Source organism: Arachis ipaensis, chromosome B10, assembly GCF_059453495.1.
Source record: "Arachis ipaensis isolate K30076 ecotype BB chromosome B10, ASM5945349v1, whole genome shotgun sequence".
Classification (NCBI taxonomy): Eukaryota; Viridiplantae; Streptophyta; class Magnoliopsida; order Fabales; family Fabaceae; genus Arachis; species Arachis ipaensis.
The window spans coordinates 133743580-133757669 of record NC_142435.1 but is presented as its reverse complement, the minus strand read 5'-3'; the positions used below and the strand labels follow the sequence as shown (position 1 = coordinate 133757669).

General features: G+C 33.2%; 1 protein-coding gene across 1 annotated transcript; it reads left to right on the top strand.

The window, feature by feature from the left end:
- Positions 1-8225: 8225 nt before the first annotated feature.
- On the top strand, positions 8226-9185 carry LOC148581784 (uncharacterized). The gene has a single exon (XM_088493722.1). The coding sequence runs from the start codon at positions 8226-8228 to the stop codon at positions 9183-9185; it is 960 nt and encodes a 319-aa protein (XP_088349848.1).
- Positions 9186-14090: the final 4905 nt, after the last annotated feature.

Here is a 14090-nt window from a genome sequence, read left to right as displayed (position 1 = left end):
ACGTAGCTTAGTTGTATTTTAAAATAGAAAACTATTTATTTTGTATGTTTAATTGTCTAATTTGTAGATGTATAAATAACACACCAAGAGAATAATATGGGTTAGAAATTAGAATCTATCCAGGGTTGTAGAGAAGAAAGAGGAAAGCATGTAGTATGGACCATGAGCTTGAAGCAGTGGGAGCTTCAATTTTGATTTCCTCCTCCTTTAAAGATAGAATCTTTTCTTTTTTTCGTCCTTTTTAAGTATATGTACCGTAAATTTTTCTTGCAACTAAGGAAATTTTTTTAGGCTAATTATTTTGAGATGAATAAATATGGTGTGTTATCTATTAGTATGAATAGATTAAGTGCTTTTTCAATATAAAAATAAAAAATTTGAGAATCTGATTTTATGATAAAATTTGTTAGGTACACAAATCTGATTTTTAGATTTGTGATTTAAAATAATAAAAATTTTATAAACATATATTGACATTCAGAATTTTCATTTTAAAAAAATTATAAACACAAATTTGGCTTTTAAATCCTGAGATTTTTGGTATTTATATCTAATCATCAGATTTTTTCTAATTGTATGTCCTCCAAAATTTGTGATACACTCCTCAGTTTCATACTACAACAAAATTTATATTTTTCTCTAATATTAAAAATAAAAAACTTAAGCAACTTTATTAAATTTATACCAAAAATTAAAATATTAATACAATATAAAAATATAGACCAATACCAACATGTTGTTGGAATTTATGATTATCGGATGAATTTAATCGTAAAAGAGTGCACACTGCACACATAATTGAATACATGTATATGAATTTGATCCTCTGAAAATACATTTCTTGTTTTAGATAATTTTATAGATTTGTTAACATTAAAAGAATTAATTAGACAAGAGTATACTCATCCTTTCGTTATTAAGGAAAATATTAGCGGGTCAATATTTTTAACAATAATGTTTTGCATTTATGTAATTTTTCTAAGTCAACCAAATTCTTTTTGGATCACGCGTCCCTCAATTTTTAACGTAAAACTTCTTCTTCAATGTAGAGTTTTTCTTTCTCAACGTAAAGTTTATTTTTGTTCTTTTTCTTTAACGTAGAGCTTTTCTTCCTCAACATAAAGTTTTCGTCGTTCTTTTCTGCTCTTATTTTTCTAATTTTTTTGTTTTCTTTTTCGTTTTCTTCAACGTGAAACTTTGTTTTCTTCTTCGATCTGCATTGCATTTATGTTTTTCGTTTTCAGATTTCAATAACGTATCAAAACAATGAATGATTCAACTTCAAATCAGTTGAATGAGAGCGATTTGGATTATTCTTCTGAATCGAATCAAGTGGACGATATTTGCATTATTCAATTTTGAATTGAATGGAATGGAATGCAATCGCTAAATCCAGTTGTTTATGAACACAATTTTTTGTTCATTTTGTATTGTACATTGGTTTTGTTTTGATAATATTTTCGGTTCATTTTAGAGGTAGGTGTTTCTGAATTTGAATTTATATAATGGATAATTTTTAGTTCATTTAATATTATACAACGGTTTCACTTTGATAATATTTTCGGTTCATTCTTCAATCATTTTGAATTGAATGCAATAGAATGCAATTGAATAAAGTAATAATGAATAGAATGCAGGAGTTTCTGAATTTACAGAATGCACATGTTTCGGTTCATTGGTTATTACAGAATGCACATGTTATGACAATATTTTCGGTTCATTTTACAGTCCAGGTGTGTTGTGGATGAACAATTTATCCTAAAGATTGGGTTGACTTTCAAGACATTGAAAGAAACTAGAAAGTTCTACAAAGATTATTCCAAACTTACCGATTTTTCTATGAAAATAAAGAACATCACTCGAAAGGGAGATGAGATTATGAATCAACTAATTACATGTAGTAGAGAGGGAAAGTGAAAATCCAAGATATCTCCAACTCTGAAGACAAATCCCTCAACTGAAATAAACTGTCCAGCCTAGATTTATGTACATATATTGAAGGACGTTGGTCTTTGGATAATTTTTAAAGTTGTTCTGAATCATTCACACCCTTGTTGTCCAAATCGAGCAGAGATGCTTAAACAACACATGGAGCTAAGCATGTTTGTGCGTTGTACTATTAAAAACAACGAGAAAGCTGGAATTAGACCGAGTAAAACATATCAGTCATTTGTAACAGTAGCAGACAGTCATCGAAAACTAAGTTTTATCGAAAAAGATGTGAGGAATTATATTACAAGGGAAGTACGAAATATTTCCGAATAAGACGATGCCAAAGAATTTGGCAAGTACTTATTAAGAATGACATAGAATAATCAAAATTTCTTTTTTGAGCTTAACCTTAAAGCTGATCACACCATCAAAAATGCATTTTGGGCCGATGCAAGAAGCAGGACTACATACGAGTATTTTGGAGATGTTTCATTTGATACCACTTACAACACAAACAGGTATTTGGTTCACTGCGATATAGTTTTAGGTTCAGAGAGGCAACACATTTCGGTTTATAACTATTATGAGTGTCCATTTTTGCAGGTACAATATGGTTTTTGGTTCTTTTGTGGGCGTGAATCACCATGGTCAGTCGACACTTCTCGGATGTGTTTTGATGAAAAATGAGGACATCCAGTCATTCAAATGGTTATTCGAATGTTGGCTTCGTTGCATGGGAGGGAAGGCACCAAAAAGAATTCTTACCGATCAATGCGCATCGATACAAAGGGCTATAGAAACCTGTATGCCAACAATAATTCACCGGTGGTGCATTTGGCATATCGTGAAGAAGATCCCAAGCAAATTAAACGGCTACAAGCGACACAAAGAAATCGAATAAAAGATGAGTCATGTTGTTTGGAACTCGTTTACAAAAGACGCATTCGACAGAAATTGGAATGATTTTGTCACAAAGTATGGTGTTGGAGGCAATAAGTGGTTTTCAGGTAACCGAGGTTTAATTCAAATTATTTGATGTTGTTACTTTTTTCGGTGAATACAAGTAAAAATTTCAGTTCATTTGCACGTTTGATTTCGGTTCATTTTGCAGAGCTATTTGAAGATCGTCATTTATGGATTCCAGTTTATCTCGATTACCACTTTTGGGTCGGGATGAGAAGCACACAAAGGAGCGAGAGCATGCATGCTTTTTTTAACAAGTTTATCACATGCAACAACTCTTTGATTCAATTTGTAAAGCAATATGATAATTACCTAGGAAGCAGAGAGCAAAAAGAGAGAGAATTTGATGCTACAGATTTTCATACCGTGATACCGTATGCAACAAAATCACCAATAGAGGCTCAACTTCAACACGTGTATACTCACGAGAAGTTCAAGAAAGTTCAAGCACAATTCAGAGGAAAGGTGAATTGCATCACAAAATCAATGCATTCCACTCTAGGTTTACGGCATATAAAGTTGTAGAGCAGGTTTCTAACTCAACATTCAACAAGTTTGTTGTTATATACGATATAGTATCACACGAAGTAAAGTGCCAGTGCTTGTTGTTTGAGTCAAGGGGTATATTACATCATCATTCTCTGAGTGCCTTAAACTTTGAGCGAGTAGATAAAGTGGCACCAAAATATATATTGGAATGCTGGAGTAAGAACATAAAGAGGAGGCACACACATATCAAGAGCATTCAAAACAAGCCTCTATTGGAGCCAAGAAGCAAAAGATTCGATGATTTGGTGTTTCAATCACACAATATTTCTGAATTTGCACTAGAATCCAAGGATATGACTGGAATTTTACACCGGGCTTTTGATAATGTCATAGATGAGATACAAGAATATCAAGCAAAAAGTAAAGGTAAAAGTTTGTTATCTCACGAAGACGCTGTGTTGAGTGATGTTAAAGACCTTCAAAGGCCCCATGTGTTAGAACAAGAGGTTGTCCCAAGAATAGATTAGGATCAAATATGAAAAAAAAAAGATAAAAAAATGCAACAAAGAAAAAGAAAAAGCCAGCTCTAAGCGAGGTAACATTGATTTTCTTTTGATTAGGGAAAATTTTGTTTGTGCATTTTGCTAATATATGATTTATTTTCTTTTTGCAGTTGAACTTTTTAGATGGTGGATCAATAATTCAGTCAAGCTCCAACCTTTATGATGCATAGGATATGAATTATCCTGGAGAGGATTATAGAAGTTTCGATTTTTATTAATATAAATTTCGATTCATGTATGACTAAATTTAGGTTCATTTGAGTTCTAGGAGGGTTAATTTTGATTCATGTTATGTTTTATTGAATAGCCACTTTTATTTTTCAAATTAGCTTCTACAATTATGTTATGTCAAACAGTTTAGGTGTCTTTAAAATTGAATAGTGATATATACATTTCTTTTGGTTTATTTCGTGCATTAATTTCGGTTCATTTGTGTTTTAGAGTGCTCTTGATGTTTGATAAATACATTGAATCCATTCACTGTGAACCTAGATTTATTCAATACAGTCCAGACAGTTCTAACAAATAAATCAAAAGGAATTAAAGAAAAGATTTTAAATATATACATTAACATTTACAATGAGTCAAAGAAGAAGTGTTTGCTTTTTTACAAATTAGTGTTAATTACAATTCCTTACAACGAGTCAAAGATTGAACCTATAACCTATTTACTTTCTATATCCCCATATGAGAATTTACAAAAAGGGCTTGAGATGGCAACGGATGGCTTTGGGAGTCTTATCACTTCAGATGCCTTAATAGCTTTGTTTATCAATTTATTTATCTTGTCCAAGAGAATGGTTGGACCATATTCCCGCCTAAAAGCATCTATTTCTTCCTACAATTCAAGTGAAAAATCACTTAATTTGAACTCAAATGAAATATGAAATGAATGAAATTTATTAATTTAAAAATTACTTACCTGTTTTCAGTTTTTACATTTATATTTTGTATTTTTTTATCTTTGCAGGATCAATTATTTTTGGCCATTTCATCACATATATCGCGCAATCATAACTAAGAAAGAAATAAGAAAGTAAAATATGAGTAATAGGAGAAACACAGAAAAGCACAGTAAAACATATTAATAACAGCACTATAGCAAAGAAAGATTTCTACGATATTCATTGACTGTAGATTGTAATATACGGTGCTTCAATGCCTTCTCTGTCGTCCATCAAAGGTTCTGTCCCAGCATAAACCCTTATCTAAGATACTATTAAATCCTGAAAATGATACAAAAAGTGTACTTCAATTCAATAATAATTGAAGGGAACCAAGCATACAAACAACGCTCAATCAGGCACAATAAATGATTGATAATGGCTAGAAATAAGAGATAACTTACAATAAAAATATATATTATGTAAATAACTTACAACAAATTTGTTCAAAGCTATTCTTGGTTGAGGTATTTCATTTTTCTTTTTCTTGACGGGGTCAAGCACATGGAATGCTTTCTTCTTAACATCAGCAATCCACAACCACCAATGGTCTTCATGGCAAATTGGTGCAAACAACTGAAGTATGAAAAAATAATAGAATATTTCAGTTTAAATGATAGCAAATGACAGTATTATTAAAGAAGTTTTAGAAATCACAACTTATAAATGGATGCTATGCCAATTTTTTTTATGTCCAGAAAAGGCAAGAAGTCCTTAAATTCACTAATCCGGTAGGCCTTCTTAGTCTTTGGATCAATGTATTCAACATCGTGCTTTCCCAATATTAAATTCTACAAAATGAATCTCAGTTAAATCACAAATGAACCGAATTTACATTAGATTTGAACTAGCAGTCATATCCATTCAATCAGCAAGAAAAACATATTTCAATTTATTTCTAACTCAATTAAACTAAGATGAACTGAATTTCTTAAGGAATAACAGATTTGGTAAATACTTAACAATAGTATGAAGTGAATCTAATTCAATTTGCAAATGAACCAAATTTGATTCAGATTTGGACAAAATGTCATAAACATTCAATCAATAAGAAAGCACATTTCAATTCATTTCTGCTTGTAAATGAACTCAATTAAACTAAGAGATGAACTAAAATTATATCAGATTCAAACTAGCAGTAAAAAAAGCTCAATCATCAATAAAATAAATTAAATTCTTCATCAAAAAATTATTTAAGGAATAAAAAATTTGGCTTACCACAATATCTATCGACACACAGTATATTTCTTCATCAAACCTACGATATTTTCTGTTGTTGAGAAGCATACATATTGCAAAGACCACCTATAGGACGAAAATTTATTAGATATATGGGAATAAAACTTTTTAGAAAAATCATTAATGTTAATATAATAGCGAAGAAGAATTTATCGTATTTTTTACATCTTGTCCGGGTCTTAGAGACGAGAAGTGAAATCTATTCCCCTCCAAATGCGCTTTGTAGTCTAACATGAATATCGTTTCATACTCATTGGTTGAATCATCTTTGTAAACCTTTACTTGTGTCATCCACTGATAATATTTCTCCTTCAACTCTTCTATTATTTCCTTTTCTTTCACTGAAGTCTTGTACCCTTTAGGGGTGCTCAAACTCGGCTCTGCACTTATTTCCTCAGCAAATTGCAATGCTGCTGTCACCCAAACATCCATTACCCCCTCTGCCAATATTTCAAGTTGTGTTACTATGGGTTGAGAGGTCGGGAGACTTATGTCAAGGCTGAACGAAGGTGCATCATCTTTCCAATGCCGAGGACGGGGAGAACTGCAAGATGACAGAGGAACGTTTTGAGTAATAATAAAAAATAATTATGATATAACATCAAAACTAATAAAAACGATTTTAAGTAGAACTTACACATTAAGAGGAGCTTCTTGCTCTGTTTGTCTTGCAGAAGATTCTTCGCAGGCCTAGTATTGGGGTTCCGGAGGACAGGTGTATTAAACAAAAAAGAGTTCAATAATGAATCAAAATTATTATTATATACTATCAAAATTAATAAAAAAATTTTAAGTGTAACTTACACATTAAGAGGAGCTTCTTGCTTCGATTGCATCGCTAGAGCTTCTTCGCAGGCTTGCTGTTGGAGTTTTGGAGGGCAGCTGGATTAAATAGAAAAGAATTCAATAATAAACCAAAATTATTATTATATACTATCAAAACTAATAAAAAAGATTTTAAGTGGAACTTACACATTAAGAGGAACTTCTTGCTCCAATTGCCTTGTCGGAATTTTTTCGCAGGCCTGGTGTTGGGGTTCCCGAGGGTAGCTATATGAAACAGAAAAGAGTTTAATAATGAACCGAAATTACTATTAATACCATCAAAACTTTTAAAAAGGATTTTAAGTACAACTAGGGGTGAAAATAGGCCAGACCAGGCCAGACTTTGCTCTTCAGGCTTGGCCTGTCATGTAGTTAATTAGACTGACATGCAACCTGCAACCTGCTATAGGCTTTTTTTAAAGTACTAAGCCTGACATGTTATTCAGTCTGGCCTGGCTTGAAGCCTGTTAAAAGGCTTGATAATTTTTTTTACAAAAATAAAAATATTATTTAAAAAATTTATTTTTTAATAAAAATATTTATATATAATATGTCATATTTAATATTTATATAAATTTTTAAACTTTTAAAGTATTTAAAATATACAAAAGTATTTATAATAAAATATAATAATAATGCAAGAGCATAAATCTTTACATGTGTGTCGTTAATTAAAGTAGTCTAGTTTAGCATATATTATTATATTGTGTTATGAGTTAGTCCCACATCGCCCGAGTCATGAAGGTTCCCCCTCCCCTACTAGTATAAATATGCATATGTACCCCTTTTGCTTATGAGTTAAATTGATTGAGTTATATATTTAAATAAGTTGTGTGCTTATTTTTCTCTAGACTCTTTGAGAGTAAGAGGTACATCCTTGGTTTAGCCAACTAAGATGGACTTTTGGCTATTTTCACCATAGTGGAGTTGTTAACCTCGTCAAGATTGGTGACCCAAGAAACGTCTCGACGTCAGTTTGGTATTAGAGCAAGGTCGGTCCTCGAATTGCTCTAGTAAAATTTTATTTAGTTCGTGGGCACGGTCTTTAGTACGGTTCTCTCGCTGTTGGTATGAGTCGTCGACTGTACGGATTGTTTGCTCCAAAGTTTCGGGTAATATTGTTCTTTTCTCTTCTTTTGGTGCCTTTTCTGTTGGTGATTATCGTTCATTTCCATCATAATCATTGGTGCATTCCCATCATTATTGTGCATCATCATCATCATCATAACATCGACACCCAAGCATCAACCTCATTGCATAGTAGTAAAAGATGGCTTCAAAGTGTAGAACTACTCAAGAGATTGAAATGGAGGAGTTACACCATCAAGTTAAGGAGTTACAAAAGCAACTTGCAAAATATGAAGCTGCTCAAAATAATCATGGCAAGCAGAGTGATGACAGTTCTTCAAGTGAAGAAGATAATGCAAATCCATTTTATTATTCTTCGTCTGAAGATTTGTCCACACGAAGAGCACGACACAACAACACGAAAGCTAAAGACTTAGGAATCAAAATTGATATTCTTGAGTTTGAAGGGAGACTCCAACTAGATGATTTCATCGACTGGCTTTGCACAATAGAAAGAGTATTCGAGCTAAAAGACATTCTGGATGATAAGCGCGTGAAGCTTGTAGCAATCAAGTTAAAGAAGCACGCGTCAGTATGGTGGGAGAATCTCAAGCGTCAACGAAAAAGAGAAGGAAGAAGAAAGATCAAGACATGGGATAAAATGCGTCGTGAGCTCAAGTGCAAGTTCCTTCCTGAATATTACAGACAAGACACCTTCATCAAATTTTATAATTTGAGACAAAAGTCATTATCTGTAGAAGAATATACAATAGACTTCGAAGAGTTGTTTATGAAGTGTGACATCCAAGAGCCTGAAGAACAAACAATTGCTCGTTATCTTGGAGGACTAAACACAGAAATTTCTAATGTTGTTCAGCTACAACCATATTGGACCTTGGATGATGTCATTAGGTTGTCATTAAAGATTAAAAAGCAAAGAACACAAAGGAATAACACTCAATCGCCGAAGGACAAAGAAGTCATCCTTGATGTTCAACAAGAAATGAAAACAGGATCTTATAGAAGCAACAAGGAGCGTGGATCATCAGGTAAGAAATGCTTCAAATGTCAAGGTTTTGTGCTTATTGCTGTTGATTGTCCAAACAGAAGGGTTATCACTCTTGTCGAGGAAGAGGTTAATGAAAAACCAATTCAGGAGTAAGAGGAGGAAGGTGAGGTTGACTATGCTATTGAAGAAGTTTCAGCCGATTGTGGAGAAGCTTTAGTAGTTTGTCGAAGCTTGAATACTGCAAAGGTAATAGAAGACGAGAGTTGAAGACGCCACAACATCTTTCACACAAGATGCACTATTGAAGAGAAGGTTTGCAAGGTCATCATAGACAACGGAAGTTGTGAAAATGTTATTTCAAATTATATGATAGACAAACTGAAGTTTTTAATCGAATTACATCCTCATCCTTACAAGTTGTATTGGTTAAAAAAGGAGAATAAAGTTAAAGTAATGAGGCGATGTTGTGTCCAATTTTCTATGGGAAGGAAATACAAGGATAAAGTATGGTGTGATGTCATCCCAATGGACGCGTGTCATTTACTATTAGGATGTCCTTGACAATATGATCGTCGAGCTATTCATGATGGTTTCAATAATACATACTCATTTATCAAAGATGGCAAGAAGATCGTATTAACTACATTACAATATGTAGATGGTTAAAAGAATCAAGCTGAGCTATGTCTTTTCACATCTTTCAAGACCAAGTGCACTCACCAATGGAATCTTTCGCCAATACAAGATGAGCTTTTTTCAACCCAAGAAGGATAATGCAGGAGCTCTTTCCAACCTAGGGAGAATGATGCATGAGCATATATCTTTACATTTGTGTCGTTAATTAAAGTAGTCTAGTTTAGCATATATTATTATATTGTATTATGAGTTAGTCCCACATCGCCCGAGTCATGAAGGTTCTCCCTCCCCTACTAGTATAAATATGCATATGTACCCCTTTTACTTATGAGTTGAATTGATTGAGTTATATATTTAAATAAGCTGTGTGCTTATTTTCCTCTAGACTCTTTGAGAGTAAGAGGTGCATCCTTGGTTTAGCCAACTAAGGTGGAATTTTGGCTATTTTCACCATAGTGGGTTATTAACCTCGTCAAGATTGATGACTCAAGCAACGCCCCCGCATCAATGAGGAAGGGCAAAAGCCTGTTTACTTTGCAAGAAAGGCGTTGCAAGGAGCAGAATTTGTCTGCACTCTTGTTTTGGCCTTTAGGAGATTACGACCTTACTTCCAATCCCACACCATCAAAGTCCAAACTAATAAACACATGAAGCATATCTGGCAAAAATAGATATAACAGGATGAATGCTACAGTGAGATGTGGAGTTGTCTGAGTTCGACTTAAAATATGAAGCACGGATGACCATTGTTGTAGTACCTCGCCGATTTCTTAGTCGAATATATTGGGACAATAAAAGAGCTTTGCCTCTTGGAACTTGTATGTGTATGGATCATTAAACAAAGTTTGTAGTGGGGCTGGAATCATCCTTGAGATTGAAAAAGGGAATCGAATAGAGCTCTTACTAAAATTCGATTTTCCAGCCTCTAATAACCAAGCTGAGTATGAAATTGTGCTTGCTGGTCTAAGAATGGCCAAAGCAGTCGGCCGCCTTGAAGGTCGTAATCTTTAGCGACTCACAAGTAATAATTTCACAAATCAATGGTGACTATCAGACCAAAGATTCCAATATGAAGAGGAACTTGAAAAAGATTCTAGGCCAACTGATCACGTTTCAAGAAGTTGAGGTCATACATATAACTCAGGATCTGAATGGTCGAGCTGATATCCTCTCCAAACTGGTCAGTACTAAGTTAGAAGGCAATAATAAAAGTTTGATCCAAGAAATCCTACAATCACCATCAATGGCAAAAGAAGTCAACAAATCGGATACTTTGATAGTCTCCAATATGAACTTGGGATGGATGACTCCAATTATCGAATACCTCAAGTTTGATATTATCCCTCAAGAAGAAAGGGAAGCAAAGAGATTGCTAAGAGAAGCTAAACACTATACAATGGTTCATAATATCTTCTACAGAAGAGAGATATCTACACCTCTACTAAAATGTGTTCCGACCTCGAAGATAAAAGAGGTCTTAGATGAAATCCACAGTGGCATCTGTGGAAATCATCTAGGGACAAAGTCGCTGGCAAAAAAAAGTGCTCGAGCTAGTTTTTATTGGTGGACCTTATAAAGAGACACTATCGACTTCGTCAAGAAATGCCCGCCTTGTCAGTTGCGTACAAATTTCCATGTAACACCTCCAGAAGAGCTCATCAGTATCACTTTTCCGTGGCCTTTTGCAAAATGGGGATTAGATTTGCTTGGGCTGTTTCCTTAAACACCCGGATAAGTCAAATACCTCATAGTGGGGATCGACTACTATACCAAGTAGATTGAGGCAAAATCCTTGGCCTCCATCATTGCACAAAAAAATCGAAAGTTCCTCTACAAGAATATTATAACAAGATTTGGAGTACCATTCTCAAACACAACTGACAATAACACTCAGTTCACTGATTCAATATTTAAAAGCTTGGTAACAAGTTTAAAAATCAAACACCAGTTCACGTCAGTCAAACATCTCCAAACCAACAGACAAATAGAAACTACTAACAAAGTTATATTATCCGAGCTCAAAAAGAGAATACAAAGAGCAAAAAGGGCATGAGCCCTATTGAGAAGGGAAGAAATGCCAGAGGTCTAACCTAGCCCTTTCTTTCATGCAGTGAAGCGGGGGCTAGAGCCAGAAGTATGGGATTGTTTGAAGGTCTTTCTGGTTTCAGCCGAAGTAAGTTCTTCATCAAACTAATCAGAAAAAAAAAGCTAGCCTTTGAAGGGAAGGAACGGACTTTAGGAAAGGAGCGAAAAAGCACTCTAAAATTTCCCTTCTCCATCAACACCTGAAAAATTTCCATTTCGACTTGCCTATAATATAGAAGTTATGATTCTCGTCGAAGTGAATGAAAAAAAATCAAAAAATAAGATTGTACAATGAAGTCGACAACATTCAAACATAAAAAGAAAAGCTTAATTTCTTCCTTAAAAATCCAAAAATATGTTCGGATAAGAAAGAAAGCATTGAAACAGAAAATGATTACAAAGTACAACAAAAAAATCATAAGTAGGAGCTTTGCCATGAACAACCTCATCTTTATCAAAAATAACATTGGTCAAATACCTAATTTTTTATTTTTTATTGTATGAGTAGAGCATGTTGTGGTCTACGTAGTACTTGGTGCGACTAAAAAGAAGCAATAATGAAGAAAGAGAAGGAACCTGATGAAAAGCACAAAAGGGCAAAAAACAATGTTTCTGGTTGTGGATGGGATGTGGTCAAGAGATGATTGCATTGTGTGGTTCCTCTTTTTCTTTGGGACGCATGGACATGCTGCTTGTCCTCATCGATTCTTCTCTTTCGAATCTTTCTAACACATAACCAAATAAATATAAATAAATAAAAGACTATTAAAAGAACTCAGCAATTAGGATTTCGTGGCTTTTTTTTTGTGCTTTTCTGTTGCTCTCTCTTTTTTCTTTTTTTTTTTTTATCTTCTTCTCTACTTCTTCCTTTTTTTTTTGTTTCCTTTTCATTAACTAGTCGAACACATTTTAGATATGGTATTCATTTGATACTCGTTAAAAACGTATATTTTTTTTATGTCCAACTATGTTTTGATAAAAAATTAAAAAATATTCTCCGAACATACTTAAACACACCTAAATACTATCGGGTATCAGCGTGTTCAATTTTATTCTAAACATGTATTATTAAAATAAATTTAAAAATAATATATTATTATTTATTGAAACAAAATTATAATTTTAAATATTTTATATATATGTCATGTCTCTATACCTTATAAAAATTTAAAATTAGTATATCCGTGTGTCTCATGTTATGTCGTATCCCGTTTCCATGGTAGACTAGTAGTGTGTTATCACATTAGTAAAAATAATTAATTTTTAAATACACTACTTAAAATTCATCTAAACGCATGAATTTTATATTGTAAGTCCAACAAAAATAAAATTTCACCTAGAATTTCTGTTATTTAAAGGAATACATTTTAAAAATGTTACAAAAATACATATCTTCCTGTATTTGGCAAATAAAATTGGTAGCTTGCTGCCTGTTGCTCTGTGATTGGTGGCCCAAGATGTTACGTTTTCTATGCCTGTGTTAGTTATACGATTACCACAATTAGTTACTAGTTACTACCAGTAGTTGTCTCACATAACTTTCTGTGTATAACCAGCAACAAGAAGTTCGCGAGGCAATGCACCGATTTTTATTTTATATTTTTAAGTAAATGTGGTAGAAAGTACAAACTCAAGCAAATAAATTTTGCAATTATCAGCGAGAGAGGCTGTCACTAGTCAAAAGATTTTTTGTCATGCAAATAAGAGCTACACTAGAGTTTCGTATTGTGCTGATAACTTTCATAAATATTTAGCAATTTTTTTTTTCAGTTAACTTTTGGAATTTCATTAAGACTACTCAAATATTTCATGGTATTAAAATTTATTTGTGTTTGTTAGTTGGGTATTATGCAAATATTCTGCAACATACACACTCCAAATAACTATCATAGGTATCAAAAAGTGTATTAAGAAAGATCCATATCTATGGTATTGATAGTTTATAAATATAGGACAATTCTCACCAATTGAGTTAAATCCACTTATCCACTCAATTATATAAGTATCAAAGCCTACCCTCTGGTTTATTGCGAACGAAATAACGAATTGTTGCCATAGGTACAAAAGCACAGCGTGCTTCAATTGGTTAAATCAATTGGAAATTTACATTTATTGTCTAGTTATGCAAAAAATGGTACAAATTTGTAGTACTTAAAACAAGATTGGTAATCCATATATGCCTCTTAATATATTGAATGCGTCAAGTATTGAAAAGGAATCTTTTAGTATTATGTGGGTGAGTGTGTAATGTGGACGTATTGTGATACTTAGAATTGGAGTTTGTCCAATCCATCTGACAGGACAAAAAAAAAAGATTGGTTGCACTCCAAGGCCAGA